This window comes from Neovison vison, chromosome 1, assembly GCF_020171115.1.
Source record: "Neovison vison isolate M4711 chromosome 1, ASM_NN_V1, whole genome shotgun sequence".
Lineage (NCBI taxonomy): Eukaryota > Metazoa > Chordata > Mammalia > Carnivora > Mustelidae > Neogale > Neogale vison.
Window position 1 is genome coordinate 133,828,926 of NC_058091.1, and position 16,232 is coordinate 133,845,157.

The 16,232-nt window shown below is 40.6% G+C and overlaps 1 protein-coding gene across 1 annotated transcript; it reads left to right on the plus strand.

Moving 5' to 3' along the window:
• Positions 1–322: 322 nt before the first annotated feature.
• Positions 323–15,680, plus strand: PAK1IP1 (PAK1 interacting protein 1). The gene is made up of 10 exons (XM_044258825.1): positions 323–512; positions 3,970–4,135; positions 7,641–7,761; positions 7,837–7,911; positions 8,438–8,490; positions 9,057–9,202; positions 9,297–9,394; positions 13,923–14,022; positions 14,891–15,014; positions 15,162–15,680. The coding sequence occupies exons 1-10, from the start codon at positions 426–428 to the stop codon at positions 15,374–15,376; spliced, it is 1,185 nt and encodes a 394-aa protein (XP_044114760.1). The 5' UTR covers positions 323–425; the 3' UTR covers positions 15,377–15,680.
• Positions 15,681–16,232: the final 552 nt, after the last annotated feature.

Sequence of the window (16,232 nt, forward strand, 5' to 3'; positions counted from 1 at the left end):
CCCACGGGTGAGGTGCCTCCACACCAACACCCGGCCACTGCGAGAAGCCCCGCCCAGACTGGAAGAGGCCCCGCCCCCTCCGTGACGTTACGGAAATGAGGGGCTTCCGCAGAGGATGTCCCGCCCTACTCCCCTTAGACATGCCTAGCTCGCAGCCACCTAGGATATGCCTGCTTGTCCCTAACTTTTTTTCCCTCCTCGTCATGAGAGCTTCCTCATGTGGCGTCCTTCTTTATTCTCCTCTTGGAAGCTCCGCGTGATCTGCAAGCGCTGAAACCGTTTCCAGGGAGGCAGGCGCCCCAAAGGCAGCCTGAGATCGTGACGTAATTGGAGCGCCGAAGCAGGAAGGACCCTACTGCCTCTGGCATCCACTTTCGTCACTCTCAGCTGAGTCGGGCTCTTAGAAAAGGCACGTGTGCTGCTGAATGGAGCTGGTGGCTGGTTGCTACGAACAGGTCCTTTTTGGGTTCGCTATACACCCGGAGCCGGATACAGGCGGCGACCCCAAAGAGGTAAGAAGGTGCGCGGGTAAATCTGGTCGGGTTCCGTCACGGTGGAGGTAGGCACATCATCAGAGGTAAGTGAACGCATTGATCTCTTAGGGATTAATGGATGAATCAAACTCAAATGTGTAATCTAGTTTTTAAAACACAGAGTAGGCATTTCCTAAAACGAGATCATGTCTGATGGTTTTAGTAGGCTTTCTGAGCATAGTACAAGAAGGAAGCTGGCATTCCAGCCAACAGGCCAATGAGTCATAGGTTATAGATTTAAGCCTCGATCCCATAAGTTGACAGCCGGTTTTACGTGCTCAGGACTTAATGGAAGAACAGTTCGCCTTTTCACTGAGTTTTGTCTTGGAATTTTACTAAATATTACAGCAGGTCAGGATAAACCCTTCATTGATAAAAAGAAAAAAAAGTGTCCTGATTCATTCAGTACTTTTGGACCTTTTACCCTGGTGCCATTAATTGGCAGTGGAGGTACAAAGAAGCCAAAGTAATGGATCCAGCTTGCAAACGTAAGGAAAAGAGCAGAGGAGACCAATGTATGGAGAAAATGACAACAAAATATAAGTATTTTCACTAGATGTGTGAGAAAAAAGGTCAAGTAAATTGTCATTAGTGAAATAGGTAGTTAGGACATATCCAGGACTAGAAATAAGATCTTTTAACTTTTAAGCCAGTAATATTTTTCTCTAAGGAAATCTAAGTATCTCTTAGAACTCTATTTTTTCAGTACTTCTTTATGAAGTCAAGGTGGAAGTCTTGAATGAACCAGAAAACTGGAAGTATATAACTTGACTAATTACTTTTGTTTATTTTGTTTCTACCTGGTTATTAATCTGCTTTTGGCTGAAAGGTGACATCTCTTGTGTGCTTAAAGATGATGCTATTGTGTTACTCATTGTAAAAAAGTTGCTCCATTGTTTCAGACACATAGTAGTCTGCACGGCAACCTCCTGAGTTATCCCTGTTTTATAGATGAGGAACCTGAAGTTGAGATCTATTGTGTGACCTGCTCAAGGCCACACAGCTAATAATCAGGAGACCTGGGACTCAAGTCCCCAGGTGTCTCTGAAACACAAAGCTCTTACACTGTTCACTACTGCTGCTAAATCTAGACAGACAATAGCTCAGATAATCAACATTCCTTCTATAATATGCACAAGCCCAAAGGTTATTTTTGATTTATGGCTGTAACAGCCCCACAGGAATATTGTGCTGTTACTCAAGGAGGCTCCCTTGATCCTGGTTGATGGAAGCAATGTTTGTTGCTGTAGTTTTTTAGAAATTACTTTGCAGTAACCCTTCTTAAGTATGTTTAGAGAGGTCTGATGGTTTTTTTTCTTCTTTGGTTTGCTTTGCTAATACTTTTGATGCATTTCCTTCAATTTGAAGTGTGTATATGCATTCAGCTGTCAGTCATTCTTTGCACTCAATCAGTCTCACTTATTCAATCCAAAAGTTGCATATCAGTAAGCATAGAGTTCTTGAGACCTAATCATTGGTCATTCTAATCATTTATATTGGTAGTAATGGAAGGAAACATACTCTTTATCCCGTTTATTTTTCTTTATAAGACCTGTCATTATACTCATCAGCATGTGACATCCTATTTGTTTACTGTTTGTCTCTCCCACCGGGATGGGAGATGGCAGTTCAATTAGAACTGAATAGATGGCAGTTCTATTAGAATAAGGACTTTTCACCCTCAACTCTATGGTCAACTCATCTTCGACAAAGCAGGAAAAAATGTCCAATGGAAAAAAGAGAGCCTCTTCAATAAATGGTGTTGGGAAAATTGGACAGCCACATGCAGAAAAATGAAATTGGACCATTTCCTTACACCACACATGAAAATAGACTCAAAATGGATGAAGGACCTCAATGTGAGAAAGGAATCCATCAAAATCCTTGAGGAGAACACAGGCAGCAACCTCTTCGACCTCAGCCACAGCAACATCTTCCTAGGAACATCGCCAAAGGCAAGGGAAGCAAGGGCAAAAATGAACTATTGGGATTTCATCAAGATCAAAAGCTTTTGCACAGCAAAGGAAACAGTTAACAAAACCAAAAGACAACTGACAGAATGGGAGAAGATATTTGCAAACGACATATCAGATAAAGGGCTAGTGTCCAAAATCTATAAAGAACTTAGCAAACTCAACACCCAAAGAACAAATAACCCAATCAAGAAATGGGCAGAGGACATGAACAGACATTTCTGCAAAGAAAACATCCAGATGGCCAACAGACACATGAAAAAGTGCTCCATATCACTCGGCATCAGGGAAATACAAATCAAAACCACAATGAGATATCACCTCACACCAGTCAGAATGGCTAAAATGAACAAGTCAGGAAATGATAGATGCTGGCGAGCATGCGGAGAAAGGGGAACCCTCCTACACTGTTGGTGGGAATGCAAGGTGGTGCAACCACTCTGGAAAACAGCATGGAGGTTCCTCAAAATGTTGAGAATAGAACTACCCTACGACCCAGCAATTGCACTACTGGATATTTACCCTAAAGATACAAACGTAGTGATCCGAAGGGGCACGTGCACCCGAATGTTTATAGCAGCAATGTCCACAATAGCCAAACTATGGAAAGAACCTAGATGTCCATCAACAGATGAATGGATAAAGAAGATGTGGTATATATACACAATGGAATACTATGCAGCCATCAAAAGAAACGAAATCTTGCCATTTGCGACGACATGGATGGAACTAGAGGGTATCATGCTTAGCGAAGTAAGTCAAACGGAGAAAGACAACTATCATATGATCTCCCTGATATGAGGAAGTGGAGATGCAACATGGGGGGTTAAGGGGGTAGGAGAAGAATAAATGAAACAAGATGGGATTGGGAGGGAGACAAACCATAAGTGACTCTTAATCTAAGAAAACAAACTGAGGGTTGCTGGGGGAAGGGGGGTTGGGAGAGGGGGGTCGGGTTACGGACATTGGAGAGGGTATGTGCTATGGTGAGTGCTGTGAAGTATGTAAACCTGGCGATTCACAGACCTGTACCCCTGGGGATAAAAATATATGTTTATAAAAAATAAAAAATTAAAAAAAAATAATAAGGACTTTTCTTCACTGCTCTATACCAACTATCTACACTGATGCCAAGCACACAGTAGTCATTTAGTATCTGAATGAATGAACGGTATGCAAGTCTCACATATAAGTAAATATATAAGCAGTTAAGGATTTGGATAGGACCTTAAAGTAGTCTGGTCTCCATAATTGCTTTGGAGTCATGAAACCCAGCATTGCCCTCCCATTTCCTTGCTGCCTGCTTTATTTCTCAGGTTCTTTGTTTTTCTTAATCTGCTATCACTGCATAATTTTTTCCCTGTTCATAAGTATCTACTGGTAGTTTTCATGAATTCTGGAACCACTTACGTGTCTCTAGAGAACTATGATATGATTGTAACATTGTGTATTTAACTCTCCAGCAAAAATGGACTTCTGCGGCTGACTTCACTCACCATGCCCACACTGCCTCCTTGTCAGCGGTGGCTGTAAATAGTCGTTTTGTAGTCACTGGGAGCAAAGATGAAACAATTCACATATATGACATGAAGAAGAAGATAGACCATGGGGCTCTGGTGCATCACAATGGTGAGAAAATTATATCCTCTAATATGTTAAGGTATCATTACTTTACAATTTGATTTCAGTCGAAGAACTCATTAGATGTCTATTTTGTAGCAGGTTCTGTGCTAAGAAATACAGAAATGAGAAAAATGTGTGTTTTTTTAATCCTTAAATTCTCATGGTCCATATTGGGAGACAGAGGGGAGGCACTTCACTCACACTGGGGGGAAGTGGGAGGATGCGACTTTTCACTGAAAACTTCCCCCAAATGACATCTGACTGAATTGTCTTAAAAGAGAAGTACCAGTTAGCCAGGCAGGAGAAAGGGCATTCCAGGCCGAGCAGAAGCATGAGGAGCACGGGAGCAGCCTCGTGTTCATTGCTGACTTTATTGAGAGAGTATCACGTGCCCAGCGATGCGCCAAGAAGCTACAGTTGTACCTTCTGTTCATAGAAGAGAAAACCGACATTCAAGGATGTTAACTTGATTTGCCCATGGTTATAAAACAAGGGAACAGGAGCTCACACCTAGGTCTAGAGCCCATGTTTTTAACCTCTGTGTACCTGGGGAACTGTAAGCAAGTCGGTATTATAAGAAGGTTAAAACAGGGTGGGGTGACTAGAGAAGTAGACTACCCTGGTCCTGGGTGGTCCTTGAGAAGAGGTTAGGGATTGAGTGGGAGGGAGGGGCTGTGCGGGCTTGAGGAAAGTGCTTGCTCCCAAGATGTGAGAGAGATGCCGCCAAGAACAAGCAAGACTGAGAAGAGTCTTCCTGATTGAAGCTGGAGGCTCTGGATCGAGTAACATCTGTTTGTAGGAACCTCGGGCATTTTGATAGGAAGCAGAAAGCTACTATGTGTGCAGTAGGTAGATTGATATACAAAGGAATTCAGGATTTTGGTGAAAGAAGAGTTTGTTGGCCTAGAGAAAATAAGGTGTCCAGAGTCTGCAGATCTCTGAAATAAAGGAACAAGTGGTCTGTGAATGAAGGGGGCCATGAATGGGCTGGCAAGTGGTGAGGTTGTAGGCAGGGATGAGGCTCAGGGGTTGCAGTGTGGAGCAGGTCTAGGTGGTAACTAGGTCTGGGGTATAAGGCGTGAGAAGCAAAACCAGAGAGGAGGCAAAGCCACTAGAGTTGAGGTCAGTATTGGTGATTCTCAAGTTCAAGTCATGCCTGGGTTTTCCACAGTTATGGTGAAGTTGTCCAGGATGGTGGTGTGTGTGTGTGTTTGTTTTTTGTTTTTTTTTTTTTTCCTGAATAGGTGTGTGTGTTTTTGTTTTTGTTTTTTTTTTCCCCAGCATTGAACATTACAGTGTTTTTATTGTATTTTCCCAGGGATACTCTGCTAAGGATGTTGGTTTCCTGCAGTTAAAGGCAGATGAGGCCACCACGCATTGGTTGTAGCAGTATATTTGGAGTGGTCAGTGTCTTTTTTAGGGCCTTTGCTACTTTGACAAGCATTCTCCTTTTGGAAGATTTTTTTTTTTTTTTTTCTTTTTATTTGACAGAGAGAGACAGGTCACAAGTAGGCAGAGAGGCAGGCAGAGAGAGAGAGGAGGAAGCAGGCTCCCCGCTGAGCAGAGAGCCCGATGCAGGCCTCTATCCAGGACCCTGAGATCATGACCTGAGCTGAAGGCAGAGGCTTAACCCACTGAGCCACCCAGGCACTTGAATTCTCCTTTTCAACAGAAGCTAGGCTTTGAGTGAATTCAACGTATGTTCCTTTTCCATTCTGTCTCCTGATCCCAGTTCACACAAGAAAGTTTCTCTGTTCCTTGGGCGTGGAGGAAGTAAGTAAAATAAGTCTGGGCTGCCTAAAGCCAGTGGTTCAGGTGTTCCCCAACAGGAAAAGGAGTGACTGAGAAGGAGTTTGGATGGGGATGAAGTATGGTTCCTGATTTCTTTCATTCTTTGCGTAACTCCTGTTTGTTTGGATTTTTAAAAGATTTTTATTTATTTATTAGTACATGAGGTGGGGGAGAGGCAGAAGGAAAGGGAGAAACAGACTCCCCCATGGGAGGGGAACCCAATGTGGGGCTCCATCCCAGGATCCTGACCTGAGCCGAAGGTAGATGCTTAACCAACTGAGCTCCCCAGGTGCCCCCAACTCCTGTTTTTCTAATAGTTGGTAATAGAACAGCTCTTTTCCAAAGTAGGAAATAGGATAATAGGAGAGAGGAAAACAGGGGCAAAGATGGCTAAAGACTCTCGCTTTGATAAAGTTGTAGGTAACCCCATATATTATTACTGCTTTTTGGGGTGGAGGGGTGCAAAATTATTCATCAGAGATCTTTGACTCTTTCAATATAAAGGACAACATAAAGGGTTGAGTAGGATGTTCAGATGAACAACAGTGACCCCAGGGTTCATACCCTTATTCTGAAAAGGGCAAAAAAGTAAATTTAGGCTTTGTGTCTGTGTTTTTGGTTTTATTTGGCTCTGCTTTTGCAGTGTAAAAAGAGCCATAGACATATTGGAACTGAACAAGTGAATCTGTGTTTCACTAAAACTGCATTTATGAAAACAGGCTACCAGCCAGGTGTGACTTACTGACAATAGTCTGTTGACCACTGAGCTGTACGGCAGTTAAGTTGGGTGACAGGCTTCAAAGGACAGGGAATTTGACTTGAGGAAAGATGTATAATGGTGTGCATTGCTTTGGGGAGTTAAAAGAATATTGGCTTCTTCTATCACCTCATCCTTACAGCGAGGTTAATATTTGAGGACAGTGAATAATGTATGTCTTCCAGTTCCAAGAGCTGTAGGAGAAATTCATGGGAGATGCAGGCTTTAGTCTGGGCAGAGGGGAATGGAGTGTGTTGTGAAGTTGAAAAGATAAAGGAAACTTTGTGAACCACAGAAGGGAGATTACAGAGGGCATAGCTGAATAGTGGAACAACTTATAAAATGGTTCTAGTAAATTCTTTTTTAAAGTTTAAAAATTTTTAAAAATTACAATTTAAAAAAATTTTTAACTAATCTCTACACCCAACGTGGGGCTCAAACTCAGAACCCCGAAATCAAGAGTCATACGCTCTACCAACTGAGCCAGCCAGCAGCCCTCTAATAAATTCTTATGATAGTGAATAAGAACTATGTACAAATCAAAAGCAGGTCTGGAGGGATAGTAATTGGACTGTGGATGATTAGGTCACTAACTCACTGTTTGGAAAGTAGAAGGTTGTAGGTTGTACATCTTGTTTTTTTCCCCAGATTAGCTGGTTTACCAGTTGGTTTTGTTTGACTTCTGATCAAACAGTCCTCACCAGCCATCTCCTAAATTTATGATTGTGGAGATAGAGAGCCAGAAAGTGAACTGATTTGCTATGTTTAGGGAAATTCTGCTGAAAATATTTGCATAGCCTTGAAACTGTATGTTCTTATATATTTAAAAAAAAAGGATCTCTTCACCTAAGACTTTAAGGTATATTTCAGTAATACTAAGACATTAGATGTTTACTTACTTTCAAACCAGTGAGTTTGCATTCAAAATGACTATTAAGTTTGCCTTTCTTGGTTTTTCCACAGGCACAATAACTTGCCTGAAATTCTATGGCAACAGGCACTTAATCAGTGGGGGAGAAGATGGACTCATTTGTGTGTGGGATGCAAAGAAGTGGGAGTGCCTCAAGTCCATTAAAGCTCACAAGTGAGTCTGGCCCTTTCCCATTGGTGGTCTCTAGGAGCCAGTCACGTTGGGGCCTAACTGTTGGTTTCCTTTTAGAGGACATGTGACCTTCCTTTCTATTCACCCGTCGGGCAAGTTGGCCCTGTCTGTGGGTACGGATAAGACGTTAAGGTAAGTCGTTAATGCCGAGAGCATCTTTTCTAAGTTGTGGTCTTTGTTGTCCAGGGGCAACAGGAAGCTACCATCAGGGTATATTTTAGTCCAATCATTAGATTCATTTTTTTGTCTCATCTCATGGCTCTCAGCTATTGAAAGGTAATGCAGTACAAGAAAAGGTGCAAAGCTAGTGATCCTTTTCACAGTGGTAGAGAAAAAATGACAAGCTCTGTGTTCACATGTACACTGTACATTCCAGTCATTGCGAGCCGTGAAATGAAGAGGACGGGGGCCCTAAAAACAAATGTTTTAGGAGGTGAAATATTTGGAAAATAGATTAAACATTTTAAATATATGACAGGGGTCTAGGAATGGATGAGTTAATCTTGCTTGATAGTATATATTTCAGTGTTGCTGTAAGAAACACGATCATTCTGACTAGCTGCCTATGTAGTACATTGTCGTTTGAGTAGGTCTTCATCATGTTTCCTTTACACTTAGTAAAAGTGATCATGCCATAAGTGAGCTTCCTTTTTTGCAGAACGTGGAATCTTGTGGAAGGCAGATCAGCATTCATAAAAAATATAAAACAAAGTGAGTACTTTAATTTAGAATGTTTTTTATAACTTCATAGAATATGATAATATATACTTTATATATATACCTTTATTTCCCATCATGATGGTGGTTATCTCCTAGGGCAATGCTTTAGGTTATTTTCTTTTCCCATTTTAAGAGTATGTATTTATTTGAGAGAGCACAAGCAGGGGGAGTGGCAGACAGAGAGAGCGGGGGAAGCAGGCTCCCCACTGATCAGGAAGCCCAATATGGGACTCGATCCCAGGACCCCCTAGATCATGACCTAGAAGGCAGACGCTTAACCAACTAAGCCACCCAGGCACCCTCCATTCCTTTCCCATTGTAGATGGAATTCTTGTCATGACTGTCCCCTACCAGTTCTATGACTTAATGATTCTTTTGAATCCAGTTCATTTTCTAAAACTTAACTTGCAAAATATATACCAGAAGTTCATTGTGAAGGTTAAATAGGATATTGGATGGGAAAATGCACAGTGCAACTATTTGCTCTTTTTATTACTACTCTGATCATTTCGTTTTTTGTTTATGAAATCAAAAAGCTTTGTGTTTTTAACTTCCAGATGCCCACATAGTGGAATGGTCCCCAAGAGGAGAGAAATATATAGTCGTCATATTGAATAAAATAGATGTCTATCAGCTTGACACTGCGTCTGTTAGTGGCACCATCACAAATGAAAAGAGAATATCTTCTGTTACGTTTCTTTCAGTAAGTGATCAGAAATCAGTGGTGGAATCTTCATGTCTGTGGTGATGGTTGGAACTGGTGATGACATTCTGGATATTCTTTTTCTCTCTGCTAGGAGTCTGTCCTTGCAGTGGCTGGAGATGAAGAAGTCGTACGGTTTTTTGACTGTGATTCACTAATGTGCCTCTGTGAGTTTAAAGCTCACGAAAACAGGTATTTTTTTTTTTTTTTTTTTTTTTGCCAGTCTCTGTGTGTATGTATGTGTAGAGTCTTCAATAAATGTTACATATGTAGTAGTTTCATAAAGCAGGGTACATGTTTTCTCATGAACAAATATATATACGATTTCTGGTATGTGAGAGGATGGTGGAAATGTCTTCTTGGCATTAAGTAATGCAAAAGTGGGGAAGTTGGCACCAAGCCTGTTGATCGCACAATATCTTTTCCCACTAATATTATTATTAAACTTGGGGCCTGAAATCAACCAAACCTGAAGAGGAACAAAATCAAGCAGTTGAGCTTTGCTAGGACCTCTCTTGTCCTTTTACTTTATTCCCCTTGTCCACTTCTTCCCCCTTTGTACACTAGTCGTTCTTCCCACAGGAGAAATACGTGACAGTACTGACTTCTGTTTCGTGCTGGGCTTTCTTAACCTGTTACCGCTCACTGTATTTCTAGGGGGAGACACTGATTCTCAGAGTAAACAGCTAAGTGGCTTGGCCAAGATTACCCCACCGTTAGGTGAGGGACCTGGGACCCAAACCCTACCTCTGCTTTTTCTACTGTTTTAGAAAAGGTGATAATGTGCAGTTATACTGTAATATGTTTCATTTGTGTGTTCTTCTGTGTCTTAAATAAGTTCTAGTTTTTATTTTCTAAATAACTCTTTTTGAATATTCTGAATACTACAGCCAGTGTACAGGCCCTGGTTTTTCCCTGCATTGGGAAGTGTTCATTCAAGGCCATTTCAAATGTACTGTTAAGACTAGAACTCTTAAAGTAACCCTTCATCCACTCATTTAACAGGTGTTCGTGAGCATCCGTTTAGAGCTGAACTAAGTTTTTAAATGATGAACAAAAAAGACAAGGGCTTGTATTTGTGTTTCTTGTAGTGGAGCAGCAGATGGTAAACAAGTAAGCAGACAATTATAACAGGAAGGAAACAGAAAGGTGCACCTTAAGAGTAATAGCAGTAATTTGTATGATCGGGGAAGGGAGAGGGTAGGACTTCACAGATGAAGAGAGCTGTTTCCCAAGGGAGGAGAGAACCAAAGGCAGAGCGCGCCCGAGGGAGGAAAGAGCTGGGCGTATTTTAGCAACAGATGAAAGAGCGTTGTGACTAGATCAGAAAAAGCCAAACGCTGCATGGCCTTGTAAATGGGTGAGGAGTTTAGATTTTATACCAAGGGCCTTTGTAGATTTTGTTTTGTTTATTTCTCACAGGGAAAAATTGAAAGGCAGACAGACCAGTATAAGGAAGCGACCCCCAAAGACCCACCACCCAGCTTCAGCAGTTGTCCGTTTATGGCCAGACTTGCTTTTTATATACGTCCCAGCCCGTGTTCGCTTCGGCAGCACATATACTAAAATATATACGTCCCAGCCCCTTCCTCCTTCCTGTGTTTTTTGTTTGTTTTTTTAAAGATTTTACTTATTTGACAGAGACACAGTGAGAGAGGGAACATAAGCAGGGGGAGTGGGAGAAGAAGAAGCAGGCTTCCTGCCGAGCAGGAAGCCCAGTGCAGGGCTTGATCCCAGGACCCTGGGATCATGACCTGAGCCGAAGGCAGAGGCTTAACGACTAAGCCACGCAGGCACCCCGCTCTGTGTTATTTTTTAAAGGATCCTAGTTTTGTAGGATTTCAAACCTGGGAGTAACATGATTTGACTCATGTTAGCCAGTTAGGCTACCCGGTGGTCCAGAAAAACAATGGCAGTAGCTTGGATGAGGGTTGGTGGCACTGGAGGTGAAAGAAATGGATATGTAAGAGGAAGCCATGTTTCTCTCTCTTGTCCTACTTGTCTCTTCATCCTGAACTTGGAGACTCTTGAGGTTAGGGACTTAAATATCTTTATTTCCTTTATGATAACATAATTATAGTTATGATCATCCTGTTGACTCTTTTAAAAACATTTTTAAATTTAAATTCAGTTAATTAACATACAACGTGGTATTGGTTTCAGAGGTACAGGCCTGTGATTCATCAGTCTTATATAATACCCAGCGCTCCGTTACATCACATGTCCTCCTTAATGTCCATTACCTAGTTACCCCATTTGTTTCCTATGCCTAAGAATCTCTTATGGCTTGTCTTCCCCTCTTGTTCGTCTTGTTTTATTTTTTCTTCTCCTCCCCTATAATCCTGTTTTGTTTCTTAAATTCCACATATGAGTGAGATCATATCATAATTGTCTTTCTCTGATTGATTTATTTTGCTTACCGTAATATCGTCTAGTTCCAGCCATGTCATTGCAAATGATAAGATTTCATTTTTTTTTTTTTTTAATGGCTGTGTAATATATACCACGTGTTCTTTATCCATTCATCTGTGGATGGATATCTGGGCTTTTTCCATAGTTTGGCTGTTGTGGACATTGCTGCTAAAAGTATTGGGGTGCTCATGCCCCTTCAGATCACTACATTTGTATCTTTGGGTTAAATACCCAGTAGTGCAATTGCTGGATTGCAGGGTAGCTCTGTTTTCAGCTTTTTGAAGAACCTCCATAATGTTTTCCAGAGTGGCTGCACCAGCTTGCATTCCCACGTCTGTCATTTCCTGACTTGTTAATTTTAGCGATTCTGACTGGTTTGAGGTGGTACTGCATTGTGGTTTTGATTTGTATTTCCCTGGTGACAAGTGATGTGGAGCATTTCTTCGTGCGTCAGTTGGCCATTTGGAAGTCTTTGGAGAAATGTCTGTTTAGGTCTTCTGCCCATTTCTTAATTGGATTATTTGTTCCCTGGTGTTAAGTTTGATAAGTTCCTAATAGATTTGGATACTAGCCCTTTATGTGATTTGTCATTTACAAATATCTTTTTCCATTCTGTCTGTTGTCTTTTGGTTTTGTTGACTATTTCCCTTGCTGCGCTAAACTTTTGATCTTGATGAAGTCCCAATAGTTCATTTTTGCCTTTGTTTCCCTTGCCTTTGGAGACCTATCTAGCAAGAAGTTGCTGCAGTCAAGGTCGAAGAGGTTGCTGCCTGTGTTCTCCCCTAGGATTTTATGGATTCCTTTCTCATATTTAGGTCTTCCATCCATTTTGAGTCTATTTTTGTGTATGGTGTTAAGGAAATGGTCCAGTTTTATTTTTCACGTGACTGTTTACAGTTTTCCCAGCACCATTTGTTGAAGAAACTTTTTCCATTGGTATTCTTCCTGTTTCGTCAAAGATGAGCTGACCATAGAGTTGAGGGTCCAATTCGGTGTTTTCTGTTGTATTCCATTGATCTGTATATCTATTTTTACGGGAGTACCATATAGTCTTGATGATGACAGCTTTGTAATTGAGCTTTAAGACCAGAATTGTGATGGTACCAGCTTTGGTTTTCTTTTTCAACATTTCTTTGGCTAGTGGGGGTCTTTTCTGGTTCCATACACATTTTAGGGTTATTCCAGCTCTGTGAAAAATGCTGATGGTATTTTGATAGGGATTGCACTGAACGTATAGATTGCTCTAGGTAGCATAGAGTTTTGTTATTGTTGTTGTTGAAGATTTTACTTTGACAGAGTGCTCGCAAGCAGGGGAAACAGTAAGCAGAGGGAGAGGAGGAAGCAGGTTCCCTACAGAGCAAGGAGCCCGATGTGGGGCTTGATCTCAGGACCCTGGGTCATGACCTGAGCTGAAGGCAGACACTTAACTGACTGAGCCACCGAGGTGCCTCTAGGTTGCATAGACGTTTTAGCAACGTTTTGTTGTACCAGTCCATGAGCATGGTACATTTTTCTATTTCTTTGTCTTCCTCTATTTCTTTCCATTAGTTTTCTGAGTACAGAAAAGTACACAGCAAAGGTGCTCCATGAGCATGGTACATTTTTCTATTTCTTTGTCTTCCTCTATTTCTTTCCATTAGTTTTCTGAGTACAGAAAAGTACACAGCAAAGGTGCTCCATGAGCATGGAACATTTTTCTATTTCTTTGTCTTCCTCTATTTCTTTCCATTAGTTTTCTGAATACAGATCCTTTGCCTCTTTGGTTAGGTTCATCTTTAGTTGTCTTATGGCTTTGGGTGCAGTTGGAAATGGGATTGGCTCCCTAATTTCTCTTTTTTTCTGTCTCATTGTTAGTGTATAGGAATGCAACTGATTTCTGTGCATTGAGTTTATATCCTGCCACTTTGCTGAATTTCTGTATGCGTTCTGGTGATTTGGGGTGGAGTCTTGGGTTTTGCACATAGAGTATCATGTCCTCTGCGAAGAGTGAGAATTTGATTTTTTTGCCAATTCGGGTGCCTTTATTTCTTTTTGTTGTCTGATTGCTGAGGCTAGGACTTCTATCACTATGTTGAACAGCAGCAGTGATAGTGGTTGGCAATCCATTTTATCTTGGAAATTTGGACCGTGAAAAGGACTTAACTGACTCATGGGAATGTGAAGCATAGTTAGATTTTAGTCCTGTTCCTTATGCAGTTTGGAAGCACTTGGAACACTGAAAAATCAAGAGATGTGCATAGAAGCTTTATGACAATATCATACTATCTGGGAGAAAGGAGCCTTTATGGTGTTCATATTTCTATTCTAGGGTAAAAGACATGTTCAGTTTTGAAGTTCCAGAGCATCATGTTATTGTTACAGCCTCAAGTGATGGTTTCATCAAAATGTGGAAGCTTAAGCAGGATAAGGTCAGTGTCTTAACACAGTATAAATCAGTATAAATGCACTTTAATGCAAGTCTTACTATCAGGGTTGCTTTGAATTGAGGAAGGCAGAATAATTTTCAGGGCAGACATCTTTAAAGAAACTTCGTCTCTTCCATGCATGTTTGATTGTCATAGTTTTAAAGTTGGGTTTTGAGAGCTACCTGGGTGGTTAGTGTTGGTGAGTCTGAGCTGGCGGGGTACCAGAACTCCTGCTTTTGCAGGCAGAGAAGTGCTACTTTTTCCTCTTTTGTTTGTATATCAATATTCTCTGAAGATTTTGTTAAAAATACTGCCATTACTAAAAACTTGAAAATTACTGATTGATAATGGAACTAACCATAGTTTTGAACTAGGTAATTGGAAAATTAAATTCCCTTTAGTAGTCCACTCTTACAGATCCCCTTGGCTTATTATTTTTGATTGTCCTATAAACACATTCTGTGAATGTGGTTTGTTGCGTGTCTGTGCAGGGTTCTCCATTAAAACCTAGAAATGAACAAGACATGGTCCTTTTCCTTAATGAATTTACAGTTTCTGAATAGTCAGAAACATGCTCTGTGAAGGACACAGCCAAACCAAATGTGAGTCAAGATAATAGATTTCTTCTAAGCAGCATGTTTTATTCTCAAGAAAATACTATAACTTTTAAATAAAAAACTTAGAATTCTGACTGGCTGGCTCAGAAAGGTATGCAACTTTTGATCTTGGGGTTGTAAGTTCAAGCCCCACATTGGGTGTAGAGGTTACTTAAAAAAATAAAATCTTAAGAAAATGGTAAGTTCACTTGCTAAAGGAAAAAGAAATTATTGAAAAGTCCCCTATATTATCATGAATTCTTCTTCTGTTTTAGAAAGTTCCCCCATCTTTACTCTGTGAAGTAAAAACTAATGCCAGGCTAACATGTCTTGGAGTGTGGCTAGACAGAGTGACAGACACACAAAAAAGCCTTCCTTCAACTGCAGAGCCTTCTCCTGGTAAGTGAAAGCCAACATTTTTAGAAAATTTGTTAGCTCTTGAATTGTTGAAATGGAGGAGATTCAGGTAACTTCACTTTATTATCAACCTTGTTTATTTGAAGAGGGGAAAAGTGGTCTTTACATGTACTGTCTCTTATGTTTTAGTAAGTAAAAAACAGCCCAAAATCAACAAAAAGGAAGCTGGCGATGTCGTGCAGGAAGAAGAAAGACAGTCCGTACCCGACTCAGAGAAATGTGGTTTAACTGGTGACAGTGATCAGCCAATGAAAGCAAATACTCCACTGTCAGTCAAGAAGAGGAAGATGGTAGGAATGTTGGAAAAACAGAAGAGAAAAAAGAAGAAAATACGAATGTCATAGTGAATCCCACATTTCTCCTATGAGAAAAACTTCTTAAGATGGAATCCTTCTTTTCAGATACCCCCGCCCCAAGTAAAAGCTAGAAATTTCTTCTTTTGGAGAAAATGTACAGCTTTAAACACACACACACACACACACACTTTTATGTGTTTATTTTTAACAGTGGCAAAACTATTTTTGGTAGGCAACATTTTATTAATTATATGTCATGGTGATATATACTATGTTAATGTGTAATATATTAATTTTTACTGTTGTAAAAAGCAAATAAAGATCTTTTCAAAATATTGTAGTTTAAGATATACACAGGTTTTGGGTTTTTTGGGGTTTTTTTTTGAGATTTTACTTATTCACCTGAGAGAGAAAGCAAGCAAGCATGAGTAGGGGGAGCTGGAGAGGGAGATGGAGAAGCCCCGACACGGGGCTCCATCGCAGGACCCTGAGATCACAACCCAAGCCAAAAGCAGACACTTATCTGACTGAGTCACCCAGGTGCCCCTAAAATATACACAGTTTTGAACACATTCTTTACCAGAGATGGGTAAGAGTTGTTTTTCAGGTTTTCCTCCTAAATGGGGGAAATATGATAAAACTGCCTTGCTTTGGCTTGTTCAAATGGCTCTAATATTTTCAATGCAGATTTTGTTCATTTTGTTAACAACCGTATAAAAAGATTTTCTTTCCAGGAGGCAATTTAAGACAAACTTAAAAATCATGGACACGTGAAACATGTATGTATAAAGCATATGTTATGAGCTGTGCACATAACAAAGTTATGAGGGAGATTACCAAACTTCATTAAATTACTTGGCTTCCAAGCTGTGGATGACAAGATAAGTGAAGGGTCAGAAAATGA

Bases quoted from the DNA above. Each gene is read 5' to 3' on its own strand.
- PAK1IP1 (XM_044258825.1), top strand. From the start codon at position 426: ATGGAGCTGGTGGCTGGTTGCTACGAACAGGTCCTTTTTGGGTTCGCT. The intron at 7,762-7,836 runs GTGAGTCTGGCC...GTTTCCTTTTAG, and splicing joins AAGTCCATTAAAGCTCACAA to AGGACATGTGACCTTCCTTT. The intron at 14,023-14,890 runs GTCAGTGTCTTA...CTTCTGTTTTAG, and splicing joins GGAAGCTTAAGCAGGATAAG to AAAGTTCCCCCATCTTTACT.